This window comes from Phycodurus eques, chromosome 4 (assembly GCF_024500275.1).
Source record: "Phycodurus eques isolate BA_2022a chromosome 4, UOR_Pequ_1.1, whole genome shotgun sequence".
Classification (NCBI taxonomy): domain Eukaryota; kingdom Metazoa; phylum Chordata; class Actinopteri; order Syngnathiformes; family Syngnathidae; genus Phycodurus; species Phycodurus eques.
This window is the reverse complement of record NC_084528.1, coordinates 32,328,510-32,341,279: the sequence shown is the minus strand read 5'-3', so window position 1 is coordinate 32,341,279 and position 12,770 is coordinate 32,328,510. Positions and strand designations below refer to the sequence as shown.

Here is a 12,770-nt window from a genome sequence, read left to right as displayed (position 1 = left end):
TGTTTTCGCCTTTGATCCTGGACACCCACTTTTTTGGACTGCGCTGCGTGTAGCCTATTGCAGCAACCTCGTAAAAACGCTTTGAGGAGGTTCCCTTTCCGAAGCGGAGCGCTTCAATGGCAGCGCATCCAACAATCATGCCCTTTCCAAAATCACTGGCAGGAAGAGGACAGGCTTAATTAAAAGTTAAAAAAAAAAAAAAAAAAAGTATTTAAACGACAAACCATGAAGATTTCTGAAAAAAAAGAAAGAATTATTAGCAGGTTAAATGAAGTTAGGCTCATGACTTTTAACTGCCGGTCATTGTCGAAATCAGTTCACTGAACGCATTATAATCATTCGCGTTTTGATTCTATTTTCAAAATCATCCCTCACGCTGGCCGGCACGCAGCGACGTGACGCCGCGTGAACCATTGGGTGTCGGGCAGAGGCACGAGGCCGGCGGACATGTTGAAGTCGCCGGCTCGCGGTGTATTTGATCAGGGTACCCGCGGCGGGCCGACAGCGGCGACAAGAATCCAGTCGGGCGCGGATCGCCGCGTCCCCTTCGGACTCCCGAATCACGACAAAGAAATTGTTGTATCGAGTTTGTTCCAAAAAATGTTCACTGAAAATCGCTTTGTCGCGATTCGGGAGTCGGGAATGATTCGCGTTTGGAATGGCTCAATCGCTCCCTGCTCCCTAATTGTACACTTTAGTATCGTATTCACTATCGTTGGCGCGTGGGCGGCATCGATTCATCGAATAATGACTAATGTAAAGGCTAACAAAAGAAGTGGATGTGGTTGGACTGACGCCGCTCATTCCTTATTTTTCTAAAGGACTTTTTAGTGAACAACTATATAAAAAAAAAAAAATGCCTATATCAGGGGTGTCAACACAATGGCCCGCGGGCCAGAGCCGGCCCGTAAGGGGGTCCAATCCGGTCCGTGCGGCTGGAGAACACATTCACCGCTTTTTTGTTTTTGGGGATACAAATGTGGCTGATTTTGTCCAATGGAGGGCGCACTGATGACATCGACGTTTGGCACTCGAGCGGGCCAAACGATGCCAAGTTTCAGGAGCACGCGAATGTAAAAGGCCGTGCCACCTCCGCACCGCAGTGCTGTGAAAAGAAATAATTTCAGACATTGAATATGACAACATTTCAATCAAAAGCTTCCGTTTCAAAGAGGTTGGTTTGAGTTTTGTCTGCCACAACCCTTATTTTGATGTATACATTTACATCGGATGCTTAAGTGAATGGTACACGCTCACTAATTCATAATCCCGTTGAAATTGTTTTTGTTACACATTTCAGGTTGCTTTTGTATCCTGCATAAAACCAATAAAAAAAATTGCAATAAGATCAATAAATGTAAATATTTTCTGAAAGTACTTCTTTGCAGCAAAACGATAGGGAACATTTTAAAGAGTTGTTTTTTTTGTTTGTTTTTTTAATAAAAGGCTTTTTAAGATGCAAATATTGTGGTCCGGCCCACTCGAGATCAAATTGGGGCGAATGTGGCTCGAGCACTAAAATGAGTTTGACGCGACCGTGACGGGGGAACGAGTGAAGAACGAGTGAAAAACGAGTGTATGACTCCCAACATACGAAAAGCTGTCGTCATGGAAACTCATCTCAGAGAGCCGTTCAGCTCTTCCGAGCTCAATCCATTCCAATGGAATCGACTTTTTTTGAATAATTAAAATTCAATTAACATATTTGGATGTGGATTCATACATGCATGAATGTATGTATGAATTGAAAATGTGAACGATGTGATTGGTTTGTTCTTAAATGACTGGGAGAGGAAGGGGAGGGAATGGAGGTTGGGAGTAAGCAAAACAGTTTGGGATGCGGCCCCGCCCCCATCCCCTATGGCGCGCGCGCCCCCGCCGTTGTAGTGCGCGTCGGAGTTGACCTGTGCGGGATGCCGCCGTGCGGGCAGACGGCCGCCGGCGGAGGACGAGCCCGCAGCCTCGGCAGCTCACGGGCGGATCGCTCGCGGTTGCGCTCGCCGGCCGAGCCGAGGGACTGAAAGGCGCGAGCGCGTTTTACGCACGCAAGAGGACGAGCGCTCGATCTTTTTACACGTCGTGCCGGTCGCCCGATCCCACCCCCTCGGCTCTCAAAGATGAGGAGCCACCTCGGCGGACGCCCTGCGGATGGAGCTCGGCGAGAGGCCGGCGAGGAGGCGCTCGGGGCCGGGCAGGCGGAGGGCGAAGCGCAGCGGCCGCGCCGCCTCCTCGGCCTGACAATATAACGTCTCCGCTCGCGTCTTTGGCCGACTGCTCGTTAAGATGCCACACAATGAACAGTGGCCTACTTAAAAAGCGGGGAGAGGAGGTGTCGACGCGCGCCCTCGCCGCGGAGGCACTTTGGGGTCACCTCAATTTGCGGAGGCCTGCAGCTGCCGATGCGCGTCCCGTCCCGTCCCGTCCCGTCCCGTCCGATCACACGTCCGCCCACCCGCAACACTTTATGAACCTCTTCATATTGCATTTCTACTCATCCTTGGAAGCCCTCTATTTTCTCTCATTTTTGTTGGAGAGAGCTATCAAATATTTGCTGCTGAATTGCAATCATCCAGATGCACTTTTTGCGGTGCCTCGGAAGCGGAGGCTGGAGGTTTCTCGTTTTTGCGCCCCGATCGGCGGGTGTGCCAGCGCGCAGATGAGCTGCCGACGCGCTGCAGTGCGGCGGAATCAAAACGCAAACTTTGGAATTACGCCGACCGCTAAAAAGGAAACCGCGGAACAAGTCAGTGACGGCATCGCCGCGCTTTGGACACCAAAACGAGCGGCACCTTGATCTCGAGGTAGGATTTTTTTTCTTTTTTTTATCGTCGCTTCAATATAAAATGTCTTCTTTTCGAGAGAAGTGTAATTTTATTTTTTTTACCGGGAATCCAAAACGAGCCCGAACGTCGTATTTCGAAGTTGAAGGCGTCGGCTTCACGCTGCTGCTGGTTGCTTTGGTCGCCATTTTGTTGCGTTTTGGTCGCTTGCGGCCTTCGTCAATACGAGAATCCCGCGCAAAGCGCCCCCCACTGGCCCGGAGGTGAATCGATTTTGATTCGGGGGGAGGGGAATATCGCCATGCGGGGATTCATCGATATTTGCGCCCGCCTCTCATTTTTATGCTTAACAGCGACAAACCGCTCGCTCTGGAGCATTAAACGCGTTTGCGACAGCTACCTTGACTTCACAACGTGAGCAGTGGCCTTCAAGTTCGGCTGTGAAGGTAGAACGAGACCTCGTTGAAACTCAGCTCAGCCTAAGCCAACATCTTTTTTTTTTCTCTCTCTCTCTCTCTCTCTGTACGCATGCGTTTCCCCATCACAAGTTGTCCGCCGCCACCTCTGCCCGCTCTTCTGTGGCAAACGGTTGCCAAAATTCGAGCGGCCGGCATTTCGTCCTGAGGCGCAGCAGCCAACACGTCAGCGTGCGCAAAACACGACGCGAGCACTGTGCCGTTCGTGGACGCCGTTTCGGGGGGGCAAAATATTCGTGTCCATTTTCAAGATTTACAAAAAAAAAAAAAAAAAAAAAAGTGCTGTATTTCCCAGATGAAAATTGCAATCCCAGTAGAAGAAAATCATTCATTTAAAAAAGTAATAATCCTATGAAAATAAAGCTATACATATTATATGAAAAAAACAATCCAAATATTTTAAAAGCAAAAATGTTGTACACTTTCAAGATAAAAGGTTCTCTTCTCTGGCGGCCAACAGCACATCGTCACACATTTACAGCCACGCCCGCTCCGTCTTTTAAAGGCGTACGTACGCATATTCACGGTCGTAGTGGCGACAATGTACAGTGTGTGGATGGCGCCCTCCATTGGCCCAGAATAATACCTGCACCTCACATGCATATATTGCTTGTTGGCAGTGAAGTGCATGCGTGCATGAAACTTTAAAATATATCTAATAATAATTATTGCGGGGGTGCTCATGAAGGAAAAACGAGGGATTAAACGTACGCCGTGTGGAGCTCTGTTTATGTTCTTATTTGCGGACGGGTGGCGGGGGGACCACCACCCCCCCGATTCGTTTGTCCTCTTTCAGATTCACAATCATTTATTATTCTCAGAAGGGTCGATTGTAGTCGATTAATGGACAACTAATCGATTATCAAAAGAATCGACGAGGATTGTGATCATCGATCAATCGTTTAGACTTGAGTCCTTGTTGAACTTAGCATCTCAACAATAAATATTGTCCAATTCCTGTCATCCTCCATGAAAGCAGACCAATTATATTGGTGTGTTTTTTGTTTGTTTGATTGTTTGCGTTTTCAAAATAAAACATTTGCAAACAGCTGCTTTTACTTTGAAAGAGAATCTTACAAATATTTGCCGATTTCCTGACGGACGTTACGGACCAAACCGGTAACCGAATCATGATCCACTTACGTTTGTGCATTTCCCGCACTGTTGCCCCGTTTTGGACGGAAAGTAGACAATTTCTTTTGAATCTGTTTCATTGATTAATCGAAGACAACAAATGAATCGTTTTTTCAAAATAATATTTCGTTTCAGCGCCGGCCACGTTCAGTTTTCTCCGTTGAGGTTGGCTTAGTTGTTTTTTGTTTGTTCATTCATTTAGTTTATGGACAGTGAATCGATATCAAAAGACACGTTCTTTATTATGTTCTTATTTTTCTTATTTCCATCTGTCATCCTTGACAAGAGATCAACTTTAAAACATATTCACTTTAAAACTGGGCTGCACAACAAATGACAGACTCACAAAACACGTCACAGATCAAATGATCAAATCGTTTTGCGCGCAAGGATAATGACAATGAAAATGAGCAAGTTTACGGCGGAAGAAGAAGATTAGGAATTACTCTTAGACGTTGAATGTAAATAGCAAGCACGCTAATTCAGAGCATTTCAGGGAATTGACAATGACAGCGAATATTTTGGAATAGCAGCAAGGGTCAATACAGAAGCAGGAGGATTTGAATATATATATATATATATATATATATATTTTTGAATTAAATAGTTAGGGTCGCTCCGTCGGTTCGGTTGGTATTTGTTAGGTTCGGTTTGGTTGGGTTCTGTTAAGTTCGGTATGAGGTTATGGTTAGATTGGGTTGGGCTAAATTCGACTCAATTACATTACATTAGGTTTGGTTAGGATTAAGTTGGGTTAAGCTGTGATATGTTTAAGTCCGGTTTGGTTTGTTAACTTTGCTTATGTTTGGTTGCGTTAAGGCTAAAGCTCGGTTAGGGTTATAGATGTCAGGTTAGATGTGGTTCGGGTTAGTTGGTCAGGGTGGGGTTGACTTTGGCTGGGTTGGGTCAGCGTTCGCTTGGGTCGTGTTAAATTCCGTTTGGTTACGTTGGGTTATGTCAGGCGATGTCAAGTTTGTTCCGGTGAGGCGAGGGTCAGCTTTGGTTACGATTGGCTATGTCTGCTTACGTCACGGTTTGGTAGGGTTAAGGTTCACTTCAGGTTCACACTGGCTTAGGGTTAGGTTATGATGATTTAGGTCATTAGATGTGGTTCGGCTTAGGCTAATTCTGGTTAAGGTTCTGATACGTTGGCTTAGGGTTAGGTTAGGATTTGAAATGATCTTTCGGGGATAATCACTTTTGACTCCCCACACAAATTTATCGGTTAACTTGTTAAGTTGCTTTAGGTTGAGATATTTCAGATTGGTTGCAATTAGGCTTATGTTGAGTTCAGTTTTTCGGTTAGGTTAGACGCAGTTTGGGTTAGGTTCGGTTCGGTTGGACTCTATTAGCCGTGGTTTGATCCGGGTTAGGTCAAACTCAGGTTAGCACCGGAATCGGCGTCTGAGAAATTGGAAAGCTCCCCGGGGTCCGCTCGGGGTTCTGTCACTCGATGAAACTCGACCGGATGAGGCGTTTGGCCACCGCACTAGTAGCCTCCCGTCTTTGTCTTTGCCTTTTGTTCGATGAGTATGGCCTGTTCTTTATGCTGTCAACATTTGTGTCCTTTTGCCGTCTTGGCCGGGACTCCCCGGAAGAAGAGATCTTGCGTCTCAGTGGGGCAATCCTGAGACAAATCAAGGATACATAAGAAAATCTAAACCAATCAATCAATCACAGCAAAGGCAAAAAACATACAAGAAAAAAAACCAAATCCCTGAGCGCTCGGACGCCATTAAGACGCCCACGAGCTCTCCAGCCGCCATCTCCGCCCTTCCTCACCCGTCCGCTGTGGTAGAGAAACGCTTACCAGTTTGCTTTTTGTCTGTTTTTGAATTCATTTTTCACGACCTGACACTAATGCCGTCTTCGGTCCCCGTTCCTCCTACACAACCAAGCGCCCCTAAACAAACATCCACTCCACGCGTCCCCCTCCCACTCGTCCCTCGCTCGGCTCCCTCCGACGTTTGAGCCGGAAGCCGCCGGAAGCCGTTCGCCGCCCACGGCTTTCCCACTTCAGCCGTTCCCGGCTCGCTCGGCAGCGCATTTGCATAAACACCAAAGCGCGGTGGCGCTTTCGCACGTTTCCCGGAGCATTTGAACGCGCCGTCCGGGCTGCTCGCTGCCGCCGTGCCGCCTTCAAGACGGCGCCGAAGTACGGAAATAAAGCCGGCGGGAGCGCGGCGGCTCTCGCCTCCGAGGCGCGACGGTCAAATGGGAGCAAAAGACAGGAGCTCCCATTTTCTTGGTTTGTTACAGAATGACATCCGCCATCTTTCTGGAGTGTTTTGGGGTCGTGTCCGCCATCTTTGTGGAGTGTTTTGAGGTCGTGTCCGCCATCCTTGTGGAGTTTGTTGCTGCGTATCCGCCATTTTTGAGGACTTTGACTTTCTCAGATGTTTGGAGAAGGGTCTGCCATCTTTGCGGAGTGTGTTGCGACTATGTCTGCCATCTTTTGGAGTGTTATTTGGTAATGTTTGCTATTTTTTGTGCAGTGTGCTACCATCTTTGTCGCGTGCGTTACCATTGATGTCAGCCATCTTTTGTGGAGTGTCTTGCGGTAATGTCCGCCATCTTTGCGGACTGCGCTACGTTAGTTCCGCCATTTTGGCGGAGTGTGTCGCAACTGTGTACGCCACCTTAGCGGACTGCGTGGAGACGTGTGCCATCTTTGTCGGGTTTGTTGCTGCACGGCGGCCGTTTTTGTGGAATGCTGCGTCGCGGGAATGTCCGCCATCTTTTAGGGTCGAGCCGTGTCTGGCCCGCACATCTGTCCACCGTTTTGGTAGCGTGTCGGTCATGTTGGCGGCCTTTAACGTGGCATGGCCGCCATCTTTGTGGATTGTGTTGCCCCCCCAGAAAGGTGATTCATTTTGCAGAACCACCATAGGCAGGCTGACAGAAGCTGATACAACGTTGAGGTTTATGAAACGAACCAAGAAAAAACGGTCCGACCTTCGCTCGGTCGGCAGAGAATATAAATGACGCGTAAATGTCCCTCGTGGAATAAACCCGAAAACGCTCTTTGGTTCTCCTCTGCGAGAAACTCCAAATCATGTTCACGAGCTCGGAAAGAACAACGAGGACAACGGGGTTCGGCGCCGTTCCCAAGACGTCGCTAAATAAAAGAAGCCAACTCGTCTGCTGGCTTGAAAACGAGCGCCTTGCTCGCTCCTCCTCTTCCTCCCTCCTCGTCTTCCTCGTCTAGCACCCCAGGCCAGAGGGAAGCGCATCAAAGGGCCGCTTTTCCGCTTCTCGAGGCGTTACCTCGTCTGCAGACGCCGCTTGCGCGAGACGGACGCGAAGCGGCGCAATTCCTTGCAAATGAAGCGGCTGGCGGTGTCGCCAATCGTGAAAATGCGCAAGTTATTGACTCTGAAAAAAAAGGCCTGTAGGTGCCACAAGATGGCGCCAAAGCACCAATTTAAGATTCTGGCATCTTAAGGTGTTGCAGAAGGACTCCCCCCCCCCCCCCAAAAAAAAGAATAAAACTATGAAAAGACTTGACTTTTTCAGCAAATAACAAAGGATAGCTTCCAAAAATTGGGGATTTCACAAGTAGTGAGTGTTATTGTTTGCTTCCTACTCCTTTTTATGAATGAACTGCCATTGGCTGGCGTCCAGTTCGGGCGTACCCCGCCTCTCGCCCGCAGATAGCTGGCATGGGCTCCAGAAGCGAAAAACGGAAGATGAGTGAATAAACTTTAAGTCCTTTAGTCCATTTGAATTGTATTTGTATAGGAACAATTAGGGTCGCTACTAACGTATATTTGAACAATCAATGAATCTGTTTGGCGGCACGGCGGACGACCGGGTAGCGCACCCGCCTCACAGTTCCCGGCCTCGCCTGTGTGGCGTTTGCATGTTCTGCCCGTGCCCGTGTGGCTTTTCTCCGGGCGCTCCGCTTCCCTCCCGCGTCCCGCAAAAACATTGATTGGCCACTTTCTTTCGAATAGTCAGACAAAAAATGGTTTCATTCCAAAGTGAGCAATTGCGAATTGCCGGTGATTCAGTTCCCGGTTTGGTCCGCAACAGCGGTCAAACATGTTGATCGTTGTTTCCCACAGTAAAAGCAAATGTCTTCTTTGGGGGAAAAAAAACACACAAGCCTGCTTTCACGGACGACGACAGAAATGTGAGAATATTTCCCGCCGAGAGGCTGAAATGACAAATCTACAAAAGTACAACAAGGTCTCGAAACGACGATTTGATTCATCGCTAAATCCATCTTCGTGGAGTGTGTTTTAGCACATCGGACATTTTTGCGGACCGTATTCCAGAATGTCGGCCATCTTTGCCGAGTGTGTTCTCGAACGTCCGCCATCTTTGAGGAGTGCGTGGTGTCTACCATCTTTGTGTCACGTCCGTCATCTCCGTGTTGCGTTTTGTGGCATACCCGCTAGATGCTCGTCTCCGTGTCGGTGAAGCGCGTCCCGTCGTCGCAAACGAGCCGTCGGCCTGGTCTGAAGCGGGTGTTGCCATGACAACCCAAGTAGAAAAGGCAACCAAATGGAGCAGATTGGCGCTTTCCCTAAAAGGAAAACTTCATGTCTCCGACTAATTTGCGCTGACTATTAAGGTGGTCATCAAGGTCGAGTGAAAAAGAAGTGCGCATTTCATCCACAGCTGTGTTGATGTTTTCGGGGGCGCTTTGCGCTTCTCGGGTTCAAATGTTCAAGTCGCCGTCTTTGCTCTTTCCGCCGGGAACGCGGCGGCCAGGCCTCTTCGGTCGGTGATATTCCAACCATTGGAGCAATTTTATTTATTTTTTGTTACTCCCCTCCAAATAAGGCGTCGTGAAAAAGGAAAAAATCTCAGCGGTAATTGGACGTCGCCGGCGGCGCGTGGGCGTGAAAGCCGGCCGTCTGTCCGGCTGTCAAGAACAACGGCGCGCTTAATTTAATAGCGGCCCGATGTCGAGTCGGAAAAGAAACACGGCCTTAATGACGCGCGCAATTGCCGCTTATCGCGCTGTACTCGCCCGCTCGGGCTTTGAGAGCTGCAAATTCCCACGTTTACGCTCAGCTGTGAACTGCATGTGAGTTGCCAAGCCAACTGCGGAAAGAAAAAAAAAAAGTCCCCCTGCCCCAAAATTGAAAGGAATCGTTGTGGGGCAGAAAGCTCGTTTGTCCCAAATATTTGCGTTGCGCCCAATGCCCAAATGAAAATTCCTCAACAAAACCCAAAATGACCGAAAACCAAAAAAATGATGTCCGTGATTCACGAAATTGCATTTATTACAGTATGAATAAATATACTTGAATGAGAGGAATATTCATGTATTTCGATTTTTTTTTGGTCAGGTGACATATGAATTGATTTCCACTTTCTTTTTTTCTCCTTCCATTTTGCTCCTCCCAGCTGGTGCGCGACCGGAACTGGGAGACAAGTGCACTCGTGGCATCACCCGATCACCTACTTTGCAGTTTTGCGGCTTCCTTTCGCGATAGCTTAGCAATTAGCACGGCTTCTCCGCATCCTTCGTGTCTTCCTTTGGTGATAAGAAAACTGGTCCCAAGTATTGGAGGATTTCGTCCTTTCTTGATGGACTTCCTTACTTATTCGTGTAATACGATGTAGTGTACACGAACGCAGTTTTTTTTTTTACTTGGGTCATCACAACATCCGGTTCTTTCCATCTTGTTTCGGTGACAAAAGTCTTTCGGCCCAAAACCAAAAATGCATTTTCGGCGAGCGGATTTTCAGTGCGTCGCTACTAAATATAGTCAATTTGGTGTTTTCTTTTACAGATCGCTACTATTGGTCTGTGTCTTATGTTTACACCCGATGACCCAATTGAAGGTGTTGAAAGTCGCCGGAGGTCTTGTAAGTGTTGTAAGACTCCGCCCCTCGCCTCGCTCTGCCGGAGGCGTTGCGGCATGACGTCGAGATCGAAAGACAATACCAAGTTGAAATAGTTCCGTTTGACACGTTTGTGTCAACCTGTTTTGTTGACAACGGATCGCTGTAATACTTGGGCGCAGAAAGAAGCGGTCAGCCCCGAAGGGCCGAGTCGATTCCTTTCGTCCTATTCCGTTGCCGTCATCTCATCCGATTTCGTGCGCGCTGCGAGGATTCTCCCGACAGCGACGATATGTATTTTTCAAATGTTTACGTGAGCGTTTACAGCTTCCAATGTATGGAACACGGCGACTGTGATAAGAAATATTCCAACATGCAGTACGTGGGAGTCAAAATGTACAGTCATCAGATTGAACTTTACACGCGTTGCTCTGGTATCTGTTTCCTAAACGTCTTCGTGTATGAATGAGAGGCGTCCGCTTTCGTTTTCGTCCTTTGACTCGCTTTTGTTTACAGGGCAGCTCTGCCACATTCAATATGGCCGACGCGCCGATGTATCGCAGCAGCCGTGTTTGGTGGCGAAGCGGCACGCGGCTCGGTCACAGAGACATTCGGGAGGAAATCTGCTGTGTCGGGACCGCGGACAGTCGTCACCCCCCCGCCCCGCTTGCACTCTTTTGCCAAAACAGACACGAGCCAGGCCATTCGGAGGTCGGGTCAAACATTCAACAATCAAATCAATGTGCGGCAAATAGTCAACGCAATTCCATGCAACGATTTATAGAGCCATTTCAGGGCGAACGTTGGACAAAAGCGACTCCCTCGGCGGCCTCTGGCTTGCGTACGTTTTCGACGCAGAGCCACTGACTCCATGTCTCGCATGGTGTGTGTGTGTCTTTAAACGCTCCCGGCGTGGGCTGCAGAGAATGTTGGAATTGACGCGAGAGAGTCGGAAAGAAAGAGAGCGGCAGCTGAAAGGAAAGCCAGTCAGGTGGGTGTTTGGGGGAGCGCAGATGCGTGCACTTGCAGCAGAAAAGGGAGCCGCACTGCGTTGGGGGTCGTTCCCGACTCCCTGACCGCGACAGAGAGATTTTCTTTAGACGGCGGCGACGGCTACTGTAGTTCCACGGCGGTCCGCGTTCGGAATCGTCCGCCCGTTCCCGACTCCCGAATCGCGACAAAGGGATATTCGCTGGACGTTTTTGGAACTTTATAAAAATCCCCTGGCGGCGATTCGGGAGTCGGGAACGAGCGGGCGATTCCGAACGCGGCGGCGTTAGAAATCATTTTACTCATTCCCGACTCCCTGGTCGACAGGCGCGCGCAGACATAGAGCCCGAGTGGTGCTCAAGCACCTGCCCTTTTATCCAAGGGGAAAAAGTGCCCTTTTTTTCTTCCTTCATTGATAAAAAAAATCCCTTTCATCAATTGCACCCAAAGTGTTTTAATGTTTGAGGGGCGTTTATTTGAGCCCGAGGGAGTCCAAGTGTGCATATGCTCCCACCTTAATTGACTCGGGGTAATCGGAGGCACTTGAAACGGCGGCAGGTGCGTTTGAATGCGATCGGCGTTCTGTTGTTTCACTTTCCTAACGTCTTTCTCGTCTTTGCGGTGCCGCCAGATCACCGACCTCGGCGGAAGAGCATCGCCACGGGGAAGCAGCCCAGCATGGACGTCCCCCCCGCCGCCCCCCTTCAGCCCTTCCGACAGTCCGTGAGTAACCCCCCCGCCTGTTCCCTCTCGCTGCCCCTCGCGCCCCCCCGCGCCGCCGCCCGCGCACGGGGCCGGCGGGCCGGCGGCACCCCGCCGCTCGCCCCCTCGCCCCTCTCCCCGCTGCGCCGCGGGAACGACGGCGGCGCGCCCCCCTTTCCCCGCTCGCTGCCCCTCTCCCCTTGCCTGTCGCTCCCCCTGCCCCGCTCGCCCTCCTCCTCCTCCTCCTCCCCCCCCCCCTTCTCGTACTGGGGCGGAGACTGGAGGGCCCCCGCTCGGAGTCCCGCGGCGGGAGGAAGCTTAACTGCAGCGCTGCCCCCCACGGAGGTATGTGCCCCCCCCCCCCCCCCCCCACCCCGACATGGAAAATCACACTCAACGAAACCTCGGTCGCGTTAAGGCTCCTTTTCATATCATTTGATCAGTGACGGAGAGGGAAAGACTGAATTGTCTTTTTGAAAAATCAATTCATCTGAATGAATTGCAGTTGTTAGCCATCCGGATAAAAAAAACAACAACAAAAACACTCCAAAAGATTCTTTTTCTCACTTGAACTGCCCAAAATGTCTTCATAAAATAAATGCTCTTACTTCTGAGATTTGAATGAATATGTATGAATTTGTCGATTGCGTTTCTTGAGCGTTATTACGATTGTGCAAAGACGAGCGTGCGACGGCTTTGGATCATTTGTGCGATTGCGTCGGCAGAGTTCGAAGGGCGACGCGTGGAAATTGTGCAGCTCGCGCCATTTTTATCCAGCCGTTTGTGTCTTGACCGTGACGCAAGAAGTGTATTTCAAGAGGGCCGCCGCCATTTGCTCAGTCAATGAGGATTGCCTTGACTATAAATGCCTCGAATTTGAAATCGT

General features: G+C 49.5%; 1 protein-coding gene across 5 annotated transcripts in view; it reads left to right on the top strand.

Annotated features, from left to right (window-relative positions):
* Positions 1-12,770, top strand: part of syngap1b (synaptic Ras GTPase activating protein 1b) — a 94,867-nt gene that overhangs the window by 43,432 nt on the left and 38,665 nt on the right. For 3 of the 5 annotated variants that reach the window (XM_061675328.1, XM_061675327.1, XM_061675325.1), the window contains exon 4: positions 11,814-11,905. In XM_061675328.1, the coding sequence (XP_061531312.1) occupies positions 11,814-11,905 (92 nt within the window). Of the gene's footprint in view, positions 1-11,813; positions 12,230-12,770 lie in introns of all 5 variants that reach the window. The other 2 variants (XM_061675329.1, XM_061675324.1) reach the window with 1 other exon arrangement.